The sequence below is a fragment of the Larus michahellis genome, chromosome 4, assembly GCF_964199755.1.
Source record: "Larus michahellis chromosome 4, bLarMic1.1, whole genome shotgun sequence".
Taxonomy (NCBI): domain Eukaryota; kingdom Metazoa; phylum Chordata; class Aves; order Charadriiformes; family Laridae; genus Larus; species Larus michahellis.
The window spans coordinates 79,992,992-80,005,488 of record NC_133899.1 but is presented as its reverse complement, the minus strand read 5'-3'; the positions used below and the strand labels follow the sequence as shown (position 1 = coordinate 80,005,488).

Genomic DNA, 12,497 nt, shown 5'->3' with positions numbered 1-12,497 from the left:
TTCTGATTCCCTGCTGTATGTACTCTTCTGCTATCTCCTTGTGGATTGATCTTGAGCTATGAAGTTCAGATGTTTTTAATTTACATTCAGAAACAAAGACTCCATCTTGATTCTGATTAGTTGTCGGATGCCCCTTTGTTTCTGAAGATAGTATCTGGAACTTTGCAGACACACTCTGATATATTCTTATGTCATTTATTTGAACAAATTACAAAACACTCATAATATGTAGAAAAATTAATTTTACTTAGCAATGAATCAGCCTTAAAGGAGTAAATAACTAAAAGAATTAGCAATTCTATATTGATCTACTTTGCCACTCAATTAAATTACTTGCTAATTCTCATTTTGAGCTTGTGTCTTTCTATTTATGTTGGGACTGCCAATAAAAGCTTGCTGAACAGTGTGCCTTTATTAAGGCACACTTAATAAAGATATATTAGCATCAGAGCTTCCACCTTTGTAGACACCTCCCCTTACCCCAAGTGAGGTAAGTGACCCTCAAATGTGAAAGATATTGCCTCTTTAACAGGCTAAAACGTGTGCTTTAATCTTCCAAATCTGATTGCATCTTTCTTCCCAAGTAGCTTGTTTCACAATAATGAGAATCCCTTTTAGATCATCTTAAATCTCCCATTAAGGGAAAGTTATCAGAGCAGCCTTCTGTTTCTTACGTGCTCTTTAGGTTTAAACCTCTTTGTTACCTAAAGCATTTAAGATTTATGCTCTCAGTGCATGTATCTTAGTTTATAACAAAGCATTTTCACCTAGCTTTCACTTTTGCAACAAACGTTCATTACCTTTGTGCACTGGTTAATGAGCGTTAGTCACCATTAGTTGTTTAGAAGAAAAAAGTGTTATTACAGCATTAGTGATTACATTTTTTTAGCTAGAGAATTTCCGAGCTGACTGTTGTTCTTCAAAAGGTTTTGAGCAAAACTATTTTAAAGGCTCTTAATTAACCATGGTTTCTCAAATTTAAATCACTCTTGACAATTGAAATTCCTACGGTTCAGTGGAACGCAGACTACAGAACTGGAACGGAAAGTTCATCATTCATAAATTCAGTATGTGTGAAAGGTTGGGTGAGTGGAAGGGAACTATGTAGAACTAAAACCACTTTTCGAATTATAAAAACATACTTTGTTTACTAGAGTAACCAAAAGGATCAACACTGCTAATTATATAATAATGGCTGGTATTGTCACTACAGAGACGTATCTGCATTTATTATCTGTTTACTTATTTTACCTATAGAAATAGAGATTTTTAGTTAGGTTTTAGATTAATTTCCAGGGCAACTGCAAGACTAGCAATATGATGCTACACTGACATTTGAAAAGCATGAAATATCTCTATTATTTTTAAGTTTATTTATTAAATAGGGAAATTTTCCATGGACCTAAAGGGGACCCCCTTCCCTGCAAATATCCCTGCATACTTAATTCACCAACAAATCATTTAAATGCGAACGTTCAAAGCTTTTGGTTTTGGGTATGTTTTTTTAAGCTCTGAAAGTTAACTCCTTAGTCTTTTAGTCTTTTGAAAAATCTTACTAGTCCTAGTGGAACTATCTGCATGTTAATATTTTGATCAGTTGTTGCCTTTTCAGAAGGTGCTAAAACATGAGCTGGTCTGAGAGTTCTCTTCATGGTATTTTGTGTTTCACAGTGTCTCACTACTATGTGGTTTAGGTGTGTAGAGCATAGCACGTATTAACAGGTAGGTGGTGAACGCAGGGATAAACCTGCATTTATCCTGTTCCTCTGGTTATTTTTAGGAGTGTAAATCACGTCACACTGACTTGAATAATTCAGCTTTCATCTGGTGGCAAACAAATGTATTAGTTCATTATTTTTTGATCAAGTCTATTTTTCTGTCATGTTCATTACTACAGTGCTTTTAGGTGTGCCAGTTCCCACAGAGAAAGCTGCAGACGCCAGGTTTATCACAGCCCTGCCATAGAGAAGCACCTGCAATTTTTGATGGATCTGGATAACAGAGTGTGGACTAGCCTGGGTTAGTCTATTGGAGAGTTCTGCTAGCATACAGATATTGGAGATGCATGGATCAAGATCTAGCTCCAGAATGCGTCTGCCTAGCAGACATACAGATGCTGAGGCAGGGAGTGGGATCAGTTCTTGCAGAACATGGTTTCTAAGGGAGTCCACTATAATCCTACATTAGATTTGGCAATAGAATGTGACATCAGATGGTTCATTAAAAAATTCCACATACGATGAAGCAACATATTTTTTTTTCTCTGGAAAATCTCTGACTGTCTTTGCTTAATAGCACACCTGCAGGTCCCACATATCAAGGTGTCACTAGGGTACTGGAATTTGTGGGTGGCTCCAGCACAGACGTTCTGCATGGTATGCTACTGCTGGCCAATGATCAGAGCTCACGTCTCCTGTCTTCAGGATATCTTCTTTTTATACTTCAAGCTGACTACAAGTTCATTGTATGGCTTAGGAATCCAGAAAAATTACAAGAATCATAAATTGTCTCAGGTGCCAGTCCTTTATAGTCTTGGAGTGTAATCTTTTACAAGATATTTCTTGAACAATTAATGAAATAGATACTAAATATTTCAGTTGAACAGTAGAGTTTCTATGTTAAATATTTTCAGTTCTTTCAAAATGATTTCAATTCTGAAAGAGGTTTTGTTATCTATTTTTTTCCAATAATTTTCATCTATTTTCCTGGTGGAAATGAGGCTTAGCCAGTCACTTTTATCTATATCTGTTTGTGCACTCCATGTCTCACAATAAAATCTGAACTGGTTTGCTCATTCAACAGAACTTCGCAGTTATTTTTGAGAGACTGCCTAAGGCTTTACAAAATTTGGAGCCAGATAATGGGCAAAGAGAGGCTAAGATAAAGACTGCAGCATGAGCCTATGTATCATACCAAAAAAAATCTGCAGTGGGCGAAAAGTTCTGTTTATGGTTTTTGATCAACTCTTTTCTCAAAAGAAATGAGACTTCATTAATACCAGTGCTCACGGAGGTGTTGCTTTTCAAAGCAAATTGAGTCTACATTTAAGTTTGTGTTTTCCTCTAGAGACTTCATCTTTAGTTTTAAGCTTCCTTGAACTTTGGTCTGTATTGCAGAGGAAATTTTTGTGTAAGCTGCATGTATACTGAATTTTAAAATGGCAAGTATAGAAGAAATACAGCATTTGAAGTCAACTCTTTATTCAGCTTGCCTATGATGTGTTTACATTATGCTATTTCATGTTACATTGTTTATATCACAGGAAAATGTGACTTTTGGGGGGAAAGAAAAATCTTTCCATATGGAGTGAGCTAATCTGTAGTTTAACTGCCTTTCAAGTCCTACTAAGATTTTAAAAGATAATATAGGTAGAACTTGATGGTTATTGATGATAAGGGTGTCCATGATAAACCCTCTGGAGAAGGTTACATATAAACCCAACAGGCTTGTTCATAAAATACATTGCAAAACATAGGGGGCCACATAATCAACACAAAGGAAGTATAGATATAACCTCAAATAATTTTTGGTGTCAAAAGATACACACAAAATATTTTTATGTATGAAAATACTTGTTAGACAAAATAACTTGAAGCAGTGGAATAATTGTCACGTATTCAAATTGTGGTTAATTGAATTCTTCATCTGTGGCTTAGAGAGCCACATGGGGTACAGATTCTGCATAGAGGAAGCAATTTTCATTAACAGGATATAATTTAGAATGAGAAAACATATACACTCTGCCTGAAACACAGTTAATAATTAATATGGAATAAATACATAGACATATACTGAGTTACCATATTTCTACCTGTCACTCTCTAGAGTTTCAGCAACTCATTTGCATCCTAAGTAAGTATATTTATTCAGAGAGATGACACTGTAACACTACCTTCGAAAGTGGAAGACCTTTATGTCACAGCATCGAAAATGAGTCATCCTTGTTATTAAAATGGCAAAGTGAGATCAGAATGGTGATTTGATCTCATGGCTACTTACATCTAAGAAGTTTGCTTGTTTGTGAACTGACACTGTACTGCTAAAAAGCTGATAACCAGTTCTCAAACTGATTGTTATTTTTGAGGCTGATCAGTTTTTCTTAACTAGAGTAGAGAAAATTAGAACTTCTTAAGAAAGACTATTATTTCTATTTTGTATTCTAATGATCTGTAACATTTATTATTTGGGCTTTCACCTATGCTGTTAATATTGAGATTTGTTTGCACGTAGGAAGCAAGTTATTTGAAGGATAAAGTAAAAAAGAATATCTTGCAGGATGTATGAGAGAAAGTATATGATATCAATGAAGGGAATGGGTGATTGAAAGCCAACAGCTCCACATGACCCAGTCTCTGTCAATGGCTTGCTGCATCACTTTAAGCAAGCTGAGTTACACCTAATCTTGAAAACAGTTAGTGCTATTTGGATAAGAAATTCTGTAAATGAGTATCTCAAAATGTGCTTCTGTTGGTCCAAAACCTAATCTTGGCCTTAGCTCAAGAAAGGTATAAACGGATTTTTAAATCCAGCTCATTTTGGGACAATGCTTTGACATGCACACAACTTGTGGCTTCAATAAAATTGAAAAGTATTCCTTAATACTCCCTTGAATTAAGGCTCAAAACTCCAAATCTGTTGTGAGGATTTCTCAACATTTCAGCTGAACCCTGAAGAAGAAAGGTAGCAATAACTTAGCACTACTGAACGTACACCACGTGCTGGTTCTTAGCCTTCACTGTGAGCTCTGCCTGAGCTGGACTGTGACTACAGGATTGGTTCGTGGGGGTGGGCAGCTCCTGGCTGAATTCTTTGTAGGACTCCAGGTTTTTTTTAATTTGGTTGGTTTTGATAAATTTTTATCTTCCTCTTTCTACCAATTTGGCCACTGAGAAAATCTGCTGCGTAGATCCCCGTATGACAGACTTTCATACATGAGTATAGGGGCGTGAGAAAAAGAGGTTTTAGTTTTCTTGTTGTCTGGGTTTCAGTTAGTGGCCATATGTAAGATAAAGAGCCACAAGAAGTCACAAGGGTGCAAATAGACAAGAATGCTTTTTCATTTTACTGAGTGTGCCATATTTCTGCAATACTAACTTTATAAACCACAGTGCTATTTAATATTACTGAATTGTAGGGCTATACTTCATATTTCCTTCTCTTTTTAATAATAGGTGGTAACAATATTGGCAAACATGTCTGTCTTGGACCAGTGTGCTTCAGAAATCATTCAAGGAAATGGTATGTATTTTAGCTGAATTAAATTCTGTATTTGTTTGTTGATAATGTGGGTAGGTAGGAAAGGAGTGGTTACAAGGTAAAGGAGAAAGACTTCACTAATAATACTTCATTTTGTGTCTGTCTCTGCTGGGTATGCTGCACGGTGCAAAATGAGATGGTTCATTGGGATGGTTCTACTGAAACAAATTATTACTCCTTTAGAAAACTTTGCACGTATGACCACCTTGCTGATGTTCTGTGTTCTATCTGTATTCATAGATACAAAGCAAGGTAGCACAAAGTGTTTCAACAACCTTTACTCTGGTAATTACGTTGTATAAGTGGCAATTCTTACATACTGAAAGACATCATCTGATACTGAGCCCTGCATACCTGTATTTTGTGTCCCTTTCTTCACAGGTATTCAGACGTATTATAAATTTTGAAGCATTATGTTTTTATTACTATAAAGCAGTTGCCAGTTTTTTTCCACACCACTTTAAATCTCATATTATGAGAAATTCATTATGCTGAAAAAACTCTAGGTGTTATAGGCCCACCAGAAATCTGAGAAGTTAGGTTAATAATTCTGTGGATAAGGATACAGGAAGACGTAACTGCCTTGTTAATACACCTACCAGCAAATTCAGTAAGACAGCTTCTTTGGGGGTTTTGTTTTGGTTTGGGATTTTTGTTTGTTTGTTTGTTTGTTTTTGGTTTGGTTAGTTTGGTTTTATTTGTGGGAGATATTAAATTACAGTGAAGCTTCACAATTATTGCTTTTTCTGTCCTAGGAATATCCCTTCCACACTTTTTAAATTAAGGTTTGGATAGGAATGGTTTGAGTTTGCATTCATTTGAATCTCAGACATGGCTGATTGGAGGTGGGAGAAAGGGTTTCAGAAAGCATCTACATAGAAGTAGGTCTTGAAATAGAATTGGCCAATCCTTATGTGATATTGGGCTTAGACGTTTCTTGCATTTCATTGGAAAATTTGAGCTCTCTGCACACAAATGTGACTGGCAAGGATCAGGCACAACTGATTTGCTTGATGGGATCCATGTGTGCACAGAGGTAGCGTGTGTTTGATGTCCTTGCTAAGGTGGATAGGTGTTGCAGTTTAAGACCGAATGACAACGTGGAGGTTGAATGGATCTGGATACTGAAGCAATTTAATCACAGATACACGCAGTTTTACAAATTACCCATCCCATGCAGTAGACAGTGCAGGGAGCGGGAGGAGCAAGGTAGGTTAGCATAGTGGTTTCTTATATGACCTCCTTGTTCCATGAGAGGGATGGGGCAGTCACAGAGAGAAGTTGGTCAGGTCCTCGTGGTGATTCCTGCCATGCTTCTGGTCTAAGATCCCTGTGTTCTGAGAAGTGTGCCCCCCCTGCAGGCACTTGGGGCTTCCCTACCCAGAGTCTTTTTTAGAAACTCTTGGTAAGACCCTGACATTTCGCAGGGCCCTAGGTGTCTGTAATTATAGGACTGAGTAGAGAATATCCGGTCAGTGATTTGTCTGTTTGACTCGTGCTGTTGTTTCCTGATTTGCTGCTGTTAGCACTCACAATCTGGATATGCCCTGGAAGATTTTGCACTCCTTTATGATTAGCAGATTGGTTACGTAGTTTGGCTATCTATATCCTTGAGCTCACAAAAACTTGTTTTGTTTTTTGGGACAGGTGTTCGATTACATTTCATCTACTTCTACTAAAGCAGAAACTTGATTGACGTTCATGAAATTACACTAACAGCTATGCCAAGTAGGCCTAAGTGATGGTAGATACTACAGTAGGTTGAGATGTACATGTGGATTGTCAAGCACAATGTGATGAAGTAAAGTCTGAGTATACACTCCGTAATGGAAGTTTACTCTGAAGCATTTGCCCCCAGGGAAGCGTTGACACTCATCTTGTGTACAAAGACTTTTTGTGTCTGCCTAATGTTGTAATAATCAGATGCTGGTCAGAAGCCAGATTCACAAACTGAGAAGGGTCTTCGCATCCTGAAAAGTTTAGATACATTTTCTTATCAACTGTGACTTTTTTGTATGTTGATTATTATCTAGCTGCATGATTCTGGATGCTAATTCTCTTAATTATTTATGCAAATGTTCTAACAGTTAAAATCTTCTGATGCTACCTGAAGTAATCTGAATGCTTAATAGCATATGGAGTCTAATAGCACATAATTGTCCTTACATTTAAAATAGTCTAGAAAATAGAAGTCAGCACAGTCTCATCTGTTTTTGTGCTGCTACAATAAGAATATCAACTCCTACAGGCAACAATAAGTTAATGAAACCATTTCAACATGGATGACATCGTCTCTTCTGCAGTGAAGAGTTAGTCACACAGTAACCTTCAAGAGGCAGAATTTTCCTCATTAAAGTATTCCCCATTCTAAAATACCCTTAAACAGTTTAAGAAGGAATTTTTAAAGGCTTGCTCAAAAATACATAAACTGAAAAAAAAATAGTTTTACTTTCCTGTAATTCAAAGCTAAACTTCATTTAGAGACCTGAAATACGTCACTACAGGTTTTTAGGTTAGTTTAGAAGCAAATAAAGAATTGCATTTAGTTTGACTGAAATAAATTTGTGAAATCTAAAATACAAACTTGTAGATGAGTCAAGAAGTTGGAGGAGGGAAAAGTTAGTGCATTTTCTAGTTCCAGAAGTTCTGTGGCTTCACAGTAAAGATAAACTTATGCACAGATCAGATGTGCCTGAATGCTGATGGCCAAATTCCAGTCCACATTTATACATTCTTCATGCCCTGTTTGGGCAGTGATTGGTCTGTATTTACCTAGCTTGCTTTTTCCCTTTACTTTTTTCGACTTAAGTTTTTTGTTGGAGAGAGGATAACAATGGCTCTTACATCCTTCTAGGTGTCCAACTTTTAATGGAAATGCTCTTTGAAAGATCATCTTCAGGAAATTCAGCAGAAGTTGCTGCTTGTGAGAGAGTCCAACAGAAATCTGCGGTTACTTTGGCACGACTCAGCCGAGATCCTGAAGTGGCAGATGCAGCCGTAAAACTCAGCTGTAAGGATGTATCACTAGCTTAACGGCAGACTGAAAAAGAGGGAGGAACTGCCAGTCATGGAGAAGCTCTTTTTAATTTTTAGCCTCACTTGGTACACTTCATGGAATAGGTTCCCTATATAGTCTGTCCAGAGAGTGACTGGAGGCTGTGCTGAATAAACCTCTGGCTTATTTCCCAGAGGAACCTGAGGTGCAGCATCCACTCAACACATAGCTGTGGCCGACTGTGCCAACTGACACTGCTGCCTCCTCCATTCCCTTATTTAAACCTTTGTGCAGGATCTGTCAGTGGACAGAAAACTTGGACCCTTGCAGGTTCAGGTGTGATGAATCTAATGAGAAGCAACATGTCCTTTTGGCTGGAGTTTTTTAAGGGCGTGTGGGAGGATTGGTAGGGAAGAAATTTCCACCCTGAAAGAGCAATAGCGGATAAAACCAATGCATTTGTTTGTTTATGCTTTACAACTATTAATTATGTCTGCTCTGAACTGCATATCTCCATGGACAGTCCCTTAAGTATTTGCATATCATCTTTGCATTAGAGATCACATCTACTAAGGAAGATAAATATGAAAACATCTAAAAAAAAAAGACCTCATCTCAAAATAAGGATTTTTTTTTCTAAACTATTTCTTCTGATACTCTTTTGTGCACTCAGGTATTCCTCGCCTAATTAAACTTTGCAGATCACCAACTGAAAGAAATAACAGTGATTCCGTTTTAGTGGCATGTCTGGTAGGTACATTTTAATCTTTCTTTCATGCTTATCCTGAAAAATGCAGAAAAACCCACCCCTTTAGATTTCAAAATACAGAAGTATTGCAGGAATGTTTTAAATTCATGCCAGGGTCTCCTGCTTTTCCCCTTAAGCATAATCCTGTACAGTGTCAATTATTTATCCTCTGACTGAAGATTTAAGCACATAAAGAAAAATGGCTTCATCTCCGCATTACCGAGCTCTAAAAAATTGCAGTGGAACACTTCAGAATTTAAGGTTTCAGGAATTCTTAAATTCCTTTATCTGATGATGCTACATTTGCTGAAATGAGCCTTGAATCACAGGGGTAGCAGCCCTTTATCTGCACGCACATATGTGCGGAAATATTTATGTAAAGTGCCCAAAGAGAGGAAAGGAGATTCCTTGCTTTCACTACAGTCCATTTTTTTTCTATTTGAGTCTCCAAGACAATATAGTGTCCAGCCAAGGAGTGGCCAACAGAAGGTTAACACTTTCTCTGCTGAGGAGAAAGATCCCAGCTGCTGGCCCTGCGCTGCATGGACTGTGAGCCCCAGCCAACCGTCAGAGTTGAGTCATTTCACCCAGCATTCCCTGAGAGGAAAGTGCTCTGGGGATATGGGTGACCTAGGGTTAGAAAATAGATTTTGATGAATGAAGACTGAAGAATATGGTTTGACAGTGCTTTTTAGTATTTATGTTATTTTAAATGTAAAACTTGGTTATCGCAGCTTCAATTAACAGCAGAATGAAGACAGTATGTACGTGAGCATAAGAAATGCTGTGTTATTCTTCATACATGCCAAAAATGCTTGTTTATCTTGTATGGCTAGAGCTGAGGCCACAGAGTGATGGCAGCAAACCCGACTGATTTTTCTGTCTCACTGAAATTGTTGCTGTACATGCCTTGAATTCATGCCCATTACTTGAGATGTTACTTGTCTGTCTCAGCAATTCTGCTTCTCCTGATATTTTAGTAGCTACCTGATGACACTTTCTGATAAACGTATGGCAAAAATATTGTCCTTGAGACATAAGCTGCTTCAGGCTCTGATAGGTATTGTCACTAAAGTCTGAGGACTTGTACTGTTTGGTATGTTTATCTTGGTTGTTTACTTTTTGTATATTTGGAAGCAGATGATTAACTCTTGTGTTAGTGCTGCATTGACAAACAGCACAGAGATAAGCTGATCGCAACTACGAGACCTTAGTAATAGAACACAATTTTTGTTCTTGAGGAAAGCCAGCCTGCTTTCCAGTTGCATCTGTTGTGTCAGGTTGCTAGAAGGTGTGTAATCATTGTATATTTTTCTCCAGTGAGAAAACCTAGTAACTCCTGAGAAAGGAAGAGTTTATGAAGATAATAGTAACATCAATACAATTTGTATTGTGCAGTGCCATAATCAGAACAACTGACAGTTTTATTTGTTCCCAAATGGCTTGAACTGTATAGCTTCTTTCTACACCACTAGCATCTAAAGTATTTCTGTTATGGGCATTGCATAAAACTTCAGTAGCAAACGTTTTCTGAATCAGATGGCTTATAGTTCTCATAAACAAGACAAAAGCTAAGAGGAGAGTTGAGATACAAAGAGGCAGCGTGAGACGTGCAGCCGGTCAGAGATAGGTTTATAATCAAAGCACTCTGACTCTCACCTCTGTGTTCTTTGACCCACACTATCCCTGCTGCTCAGGTCTCATGTGCCCAAAAAGGATTGTCATTTAATAGCTGCATTTGAGGGGAGATTCGTCCAACAGAAGGCGGCAGTAATGAGAGATTAGCCAGGTGGATGAGTCCATAAACCTGCACAGTTCAGTTTTGAGTCTTGGCTATTATTTAGAGATAGTTACACTGGATTCCTGCAACGAAGACTTTGTCAGACCTTAGCAGTATTACAATTGTGTTGTTTTGTTTTTCTAGGCAGCCTTACGGAGACTAGCAGTTATGAGTCCTGATGGACTTGAAGATTCAGATTTTCAGCAGCTAGTAAAGCCCAGACTTGTGGATTCCTTTCTGCTATGCACAAATATGGAAGAGAGCTTTGTATAAATGTGAGCCAAAAACCTTTGAAAAATAATCAAGATATGTATACAATAAGATAATACATATACAATTTTATTGAGTTTTAGTCCTATTGTTATTTATGACTTATTTATTTTAAAACCATGAACAGGTGGTTTGTAGGAGCAAAGAAGCAGAATGAGCAAACTCATTTCAGTGGTTTGCAAAGGTAATTTTTTATTTTCCTGCCAAGACACGTCAACAGACTTATCACTGCAATCTAACAAAATGTTGTCGTCTTGTTTAATATAGTTGAATCAAGGTAAAAAAGCTAAGAATTTGGTGCTCTGATGTTAAACGCTTCTAATAATGTGTTATCACTGATATTTTTCTACAGTTAGAACATTTTGCAGTTTTTAAGGAAATGTTTTAGTCTCATGCATTTGCTGCATTAGAAGAAAAATAATTGTTAAAGCTGCAAGCATACACTTAGAAACGAAAGGGCTGTTATAGTCTGAGTCCAGTTCTTAACTGTTGTTAGATTTTAATAGAACTATGAAAAAATGTAACTGATTAGCTGAGAAAATTTTTCAGAAGTTTCAAATACTGGCTTGGAATGATGTCAGAAGACATTTTTATGCCATACAAAGATGTGCTCCATTAGAGGAAACACACTTGCAGACAAATATTTTATTCACATGTACTGAAAGTTCCTAAAGAAATTGAGAGAATTCTAGAAAATTCTTTATGAAATCAAACACATGTCATCAACGTGAAGGTATCCACATAAAATTTAAAATCATCACACAATGATAATTTTCCCTCTTTTCCAAGCCCTTCAAGAACTGGAAGAGAGCACGTACAGACACGTTTCAAGTATTCAAGCTACTACTTTTGTGAAAGGTTGTGCATGCATACCTAAATAATCAGAACAGATAAATTAATTGTAACTTATATTTCCATATATTTCTATATATATCCAACCTGTATTTCTAAAACTGTGAAAGGGGACTTCCGGGAGCTCTTGGAGTTGAAAAAAGGAGACTTTACCAGTGGATAACAACATAAAGAATAGAGCTGATTTAAAAATAGATTTATTTTTTCATGAACATTTCTCTTAAAATTTGCCTTTTTCTTTTAATCAAGAAACATTAGAAATTTAAAATTACTCAACCAGAAATATCTTGAGAGTGTTTCAACCCCCCAGCTTCTCACAAAGCACTCTGTAGATTATGAAAGCATATGTATTTTTTTCTTGATGGCTTGCAACTATTGCTCTGGATCATTTTATGATCAGCAACTTCAGGGTACTAGGACATCTGCCAAAAAAGTATGTACATTTCCTCTTTACTGTACTTACTTTGTAGATATGTTAAACAGCTTAATTCATTAATGTTTATTTAGTATTACTTGGTGTTTAGATGAAAGACACTAGGAAATTGCTAAACTGTCATTGTCTTCCGCATTTTCTATGTCTGAGAAATCTGTCCTGC

The 12,497-nt window shown here is 37.0% G+C and overlaps 1 protein-coding gene across 1 annotated transcript in view; it reads left to right on the top strand.

Moving 5' to 3' along the window:
* Window positions 1-11,131, top strand: part of INSC (INSC spindle orientation adaptor protein) — a 133,020-nt gene extending 121,889 nt beyond the window's left edge. The window contains exons 10-13 of the mRNA XM_074582464.1: window positions 5,172-5,238; window positions 8,111-8,266; window positions 8,925-9,001; window positions 10,924-11,131. Coding sequence (XP_074438565.1) covers window positions 5,172-5,238; window positions 8,111-8,266; window positions 8,925-9,001; window positions 10,924-11,052 — 429 coding nt within the window. The 3' untranslated portion in view covers window positions 11,053-11,131. The remainder of the gene's footprint in view (window positions 1-5,171; window positions 5,239-8,110; window positions 8,267-8,924; window positions 9,002-10,923) is intronic.
* The last annotated feature ends 1,366 nt before the right edge of the window (window positions 11,132-12,497 follow it).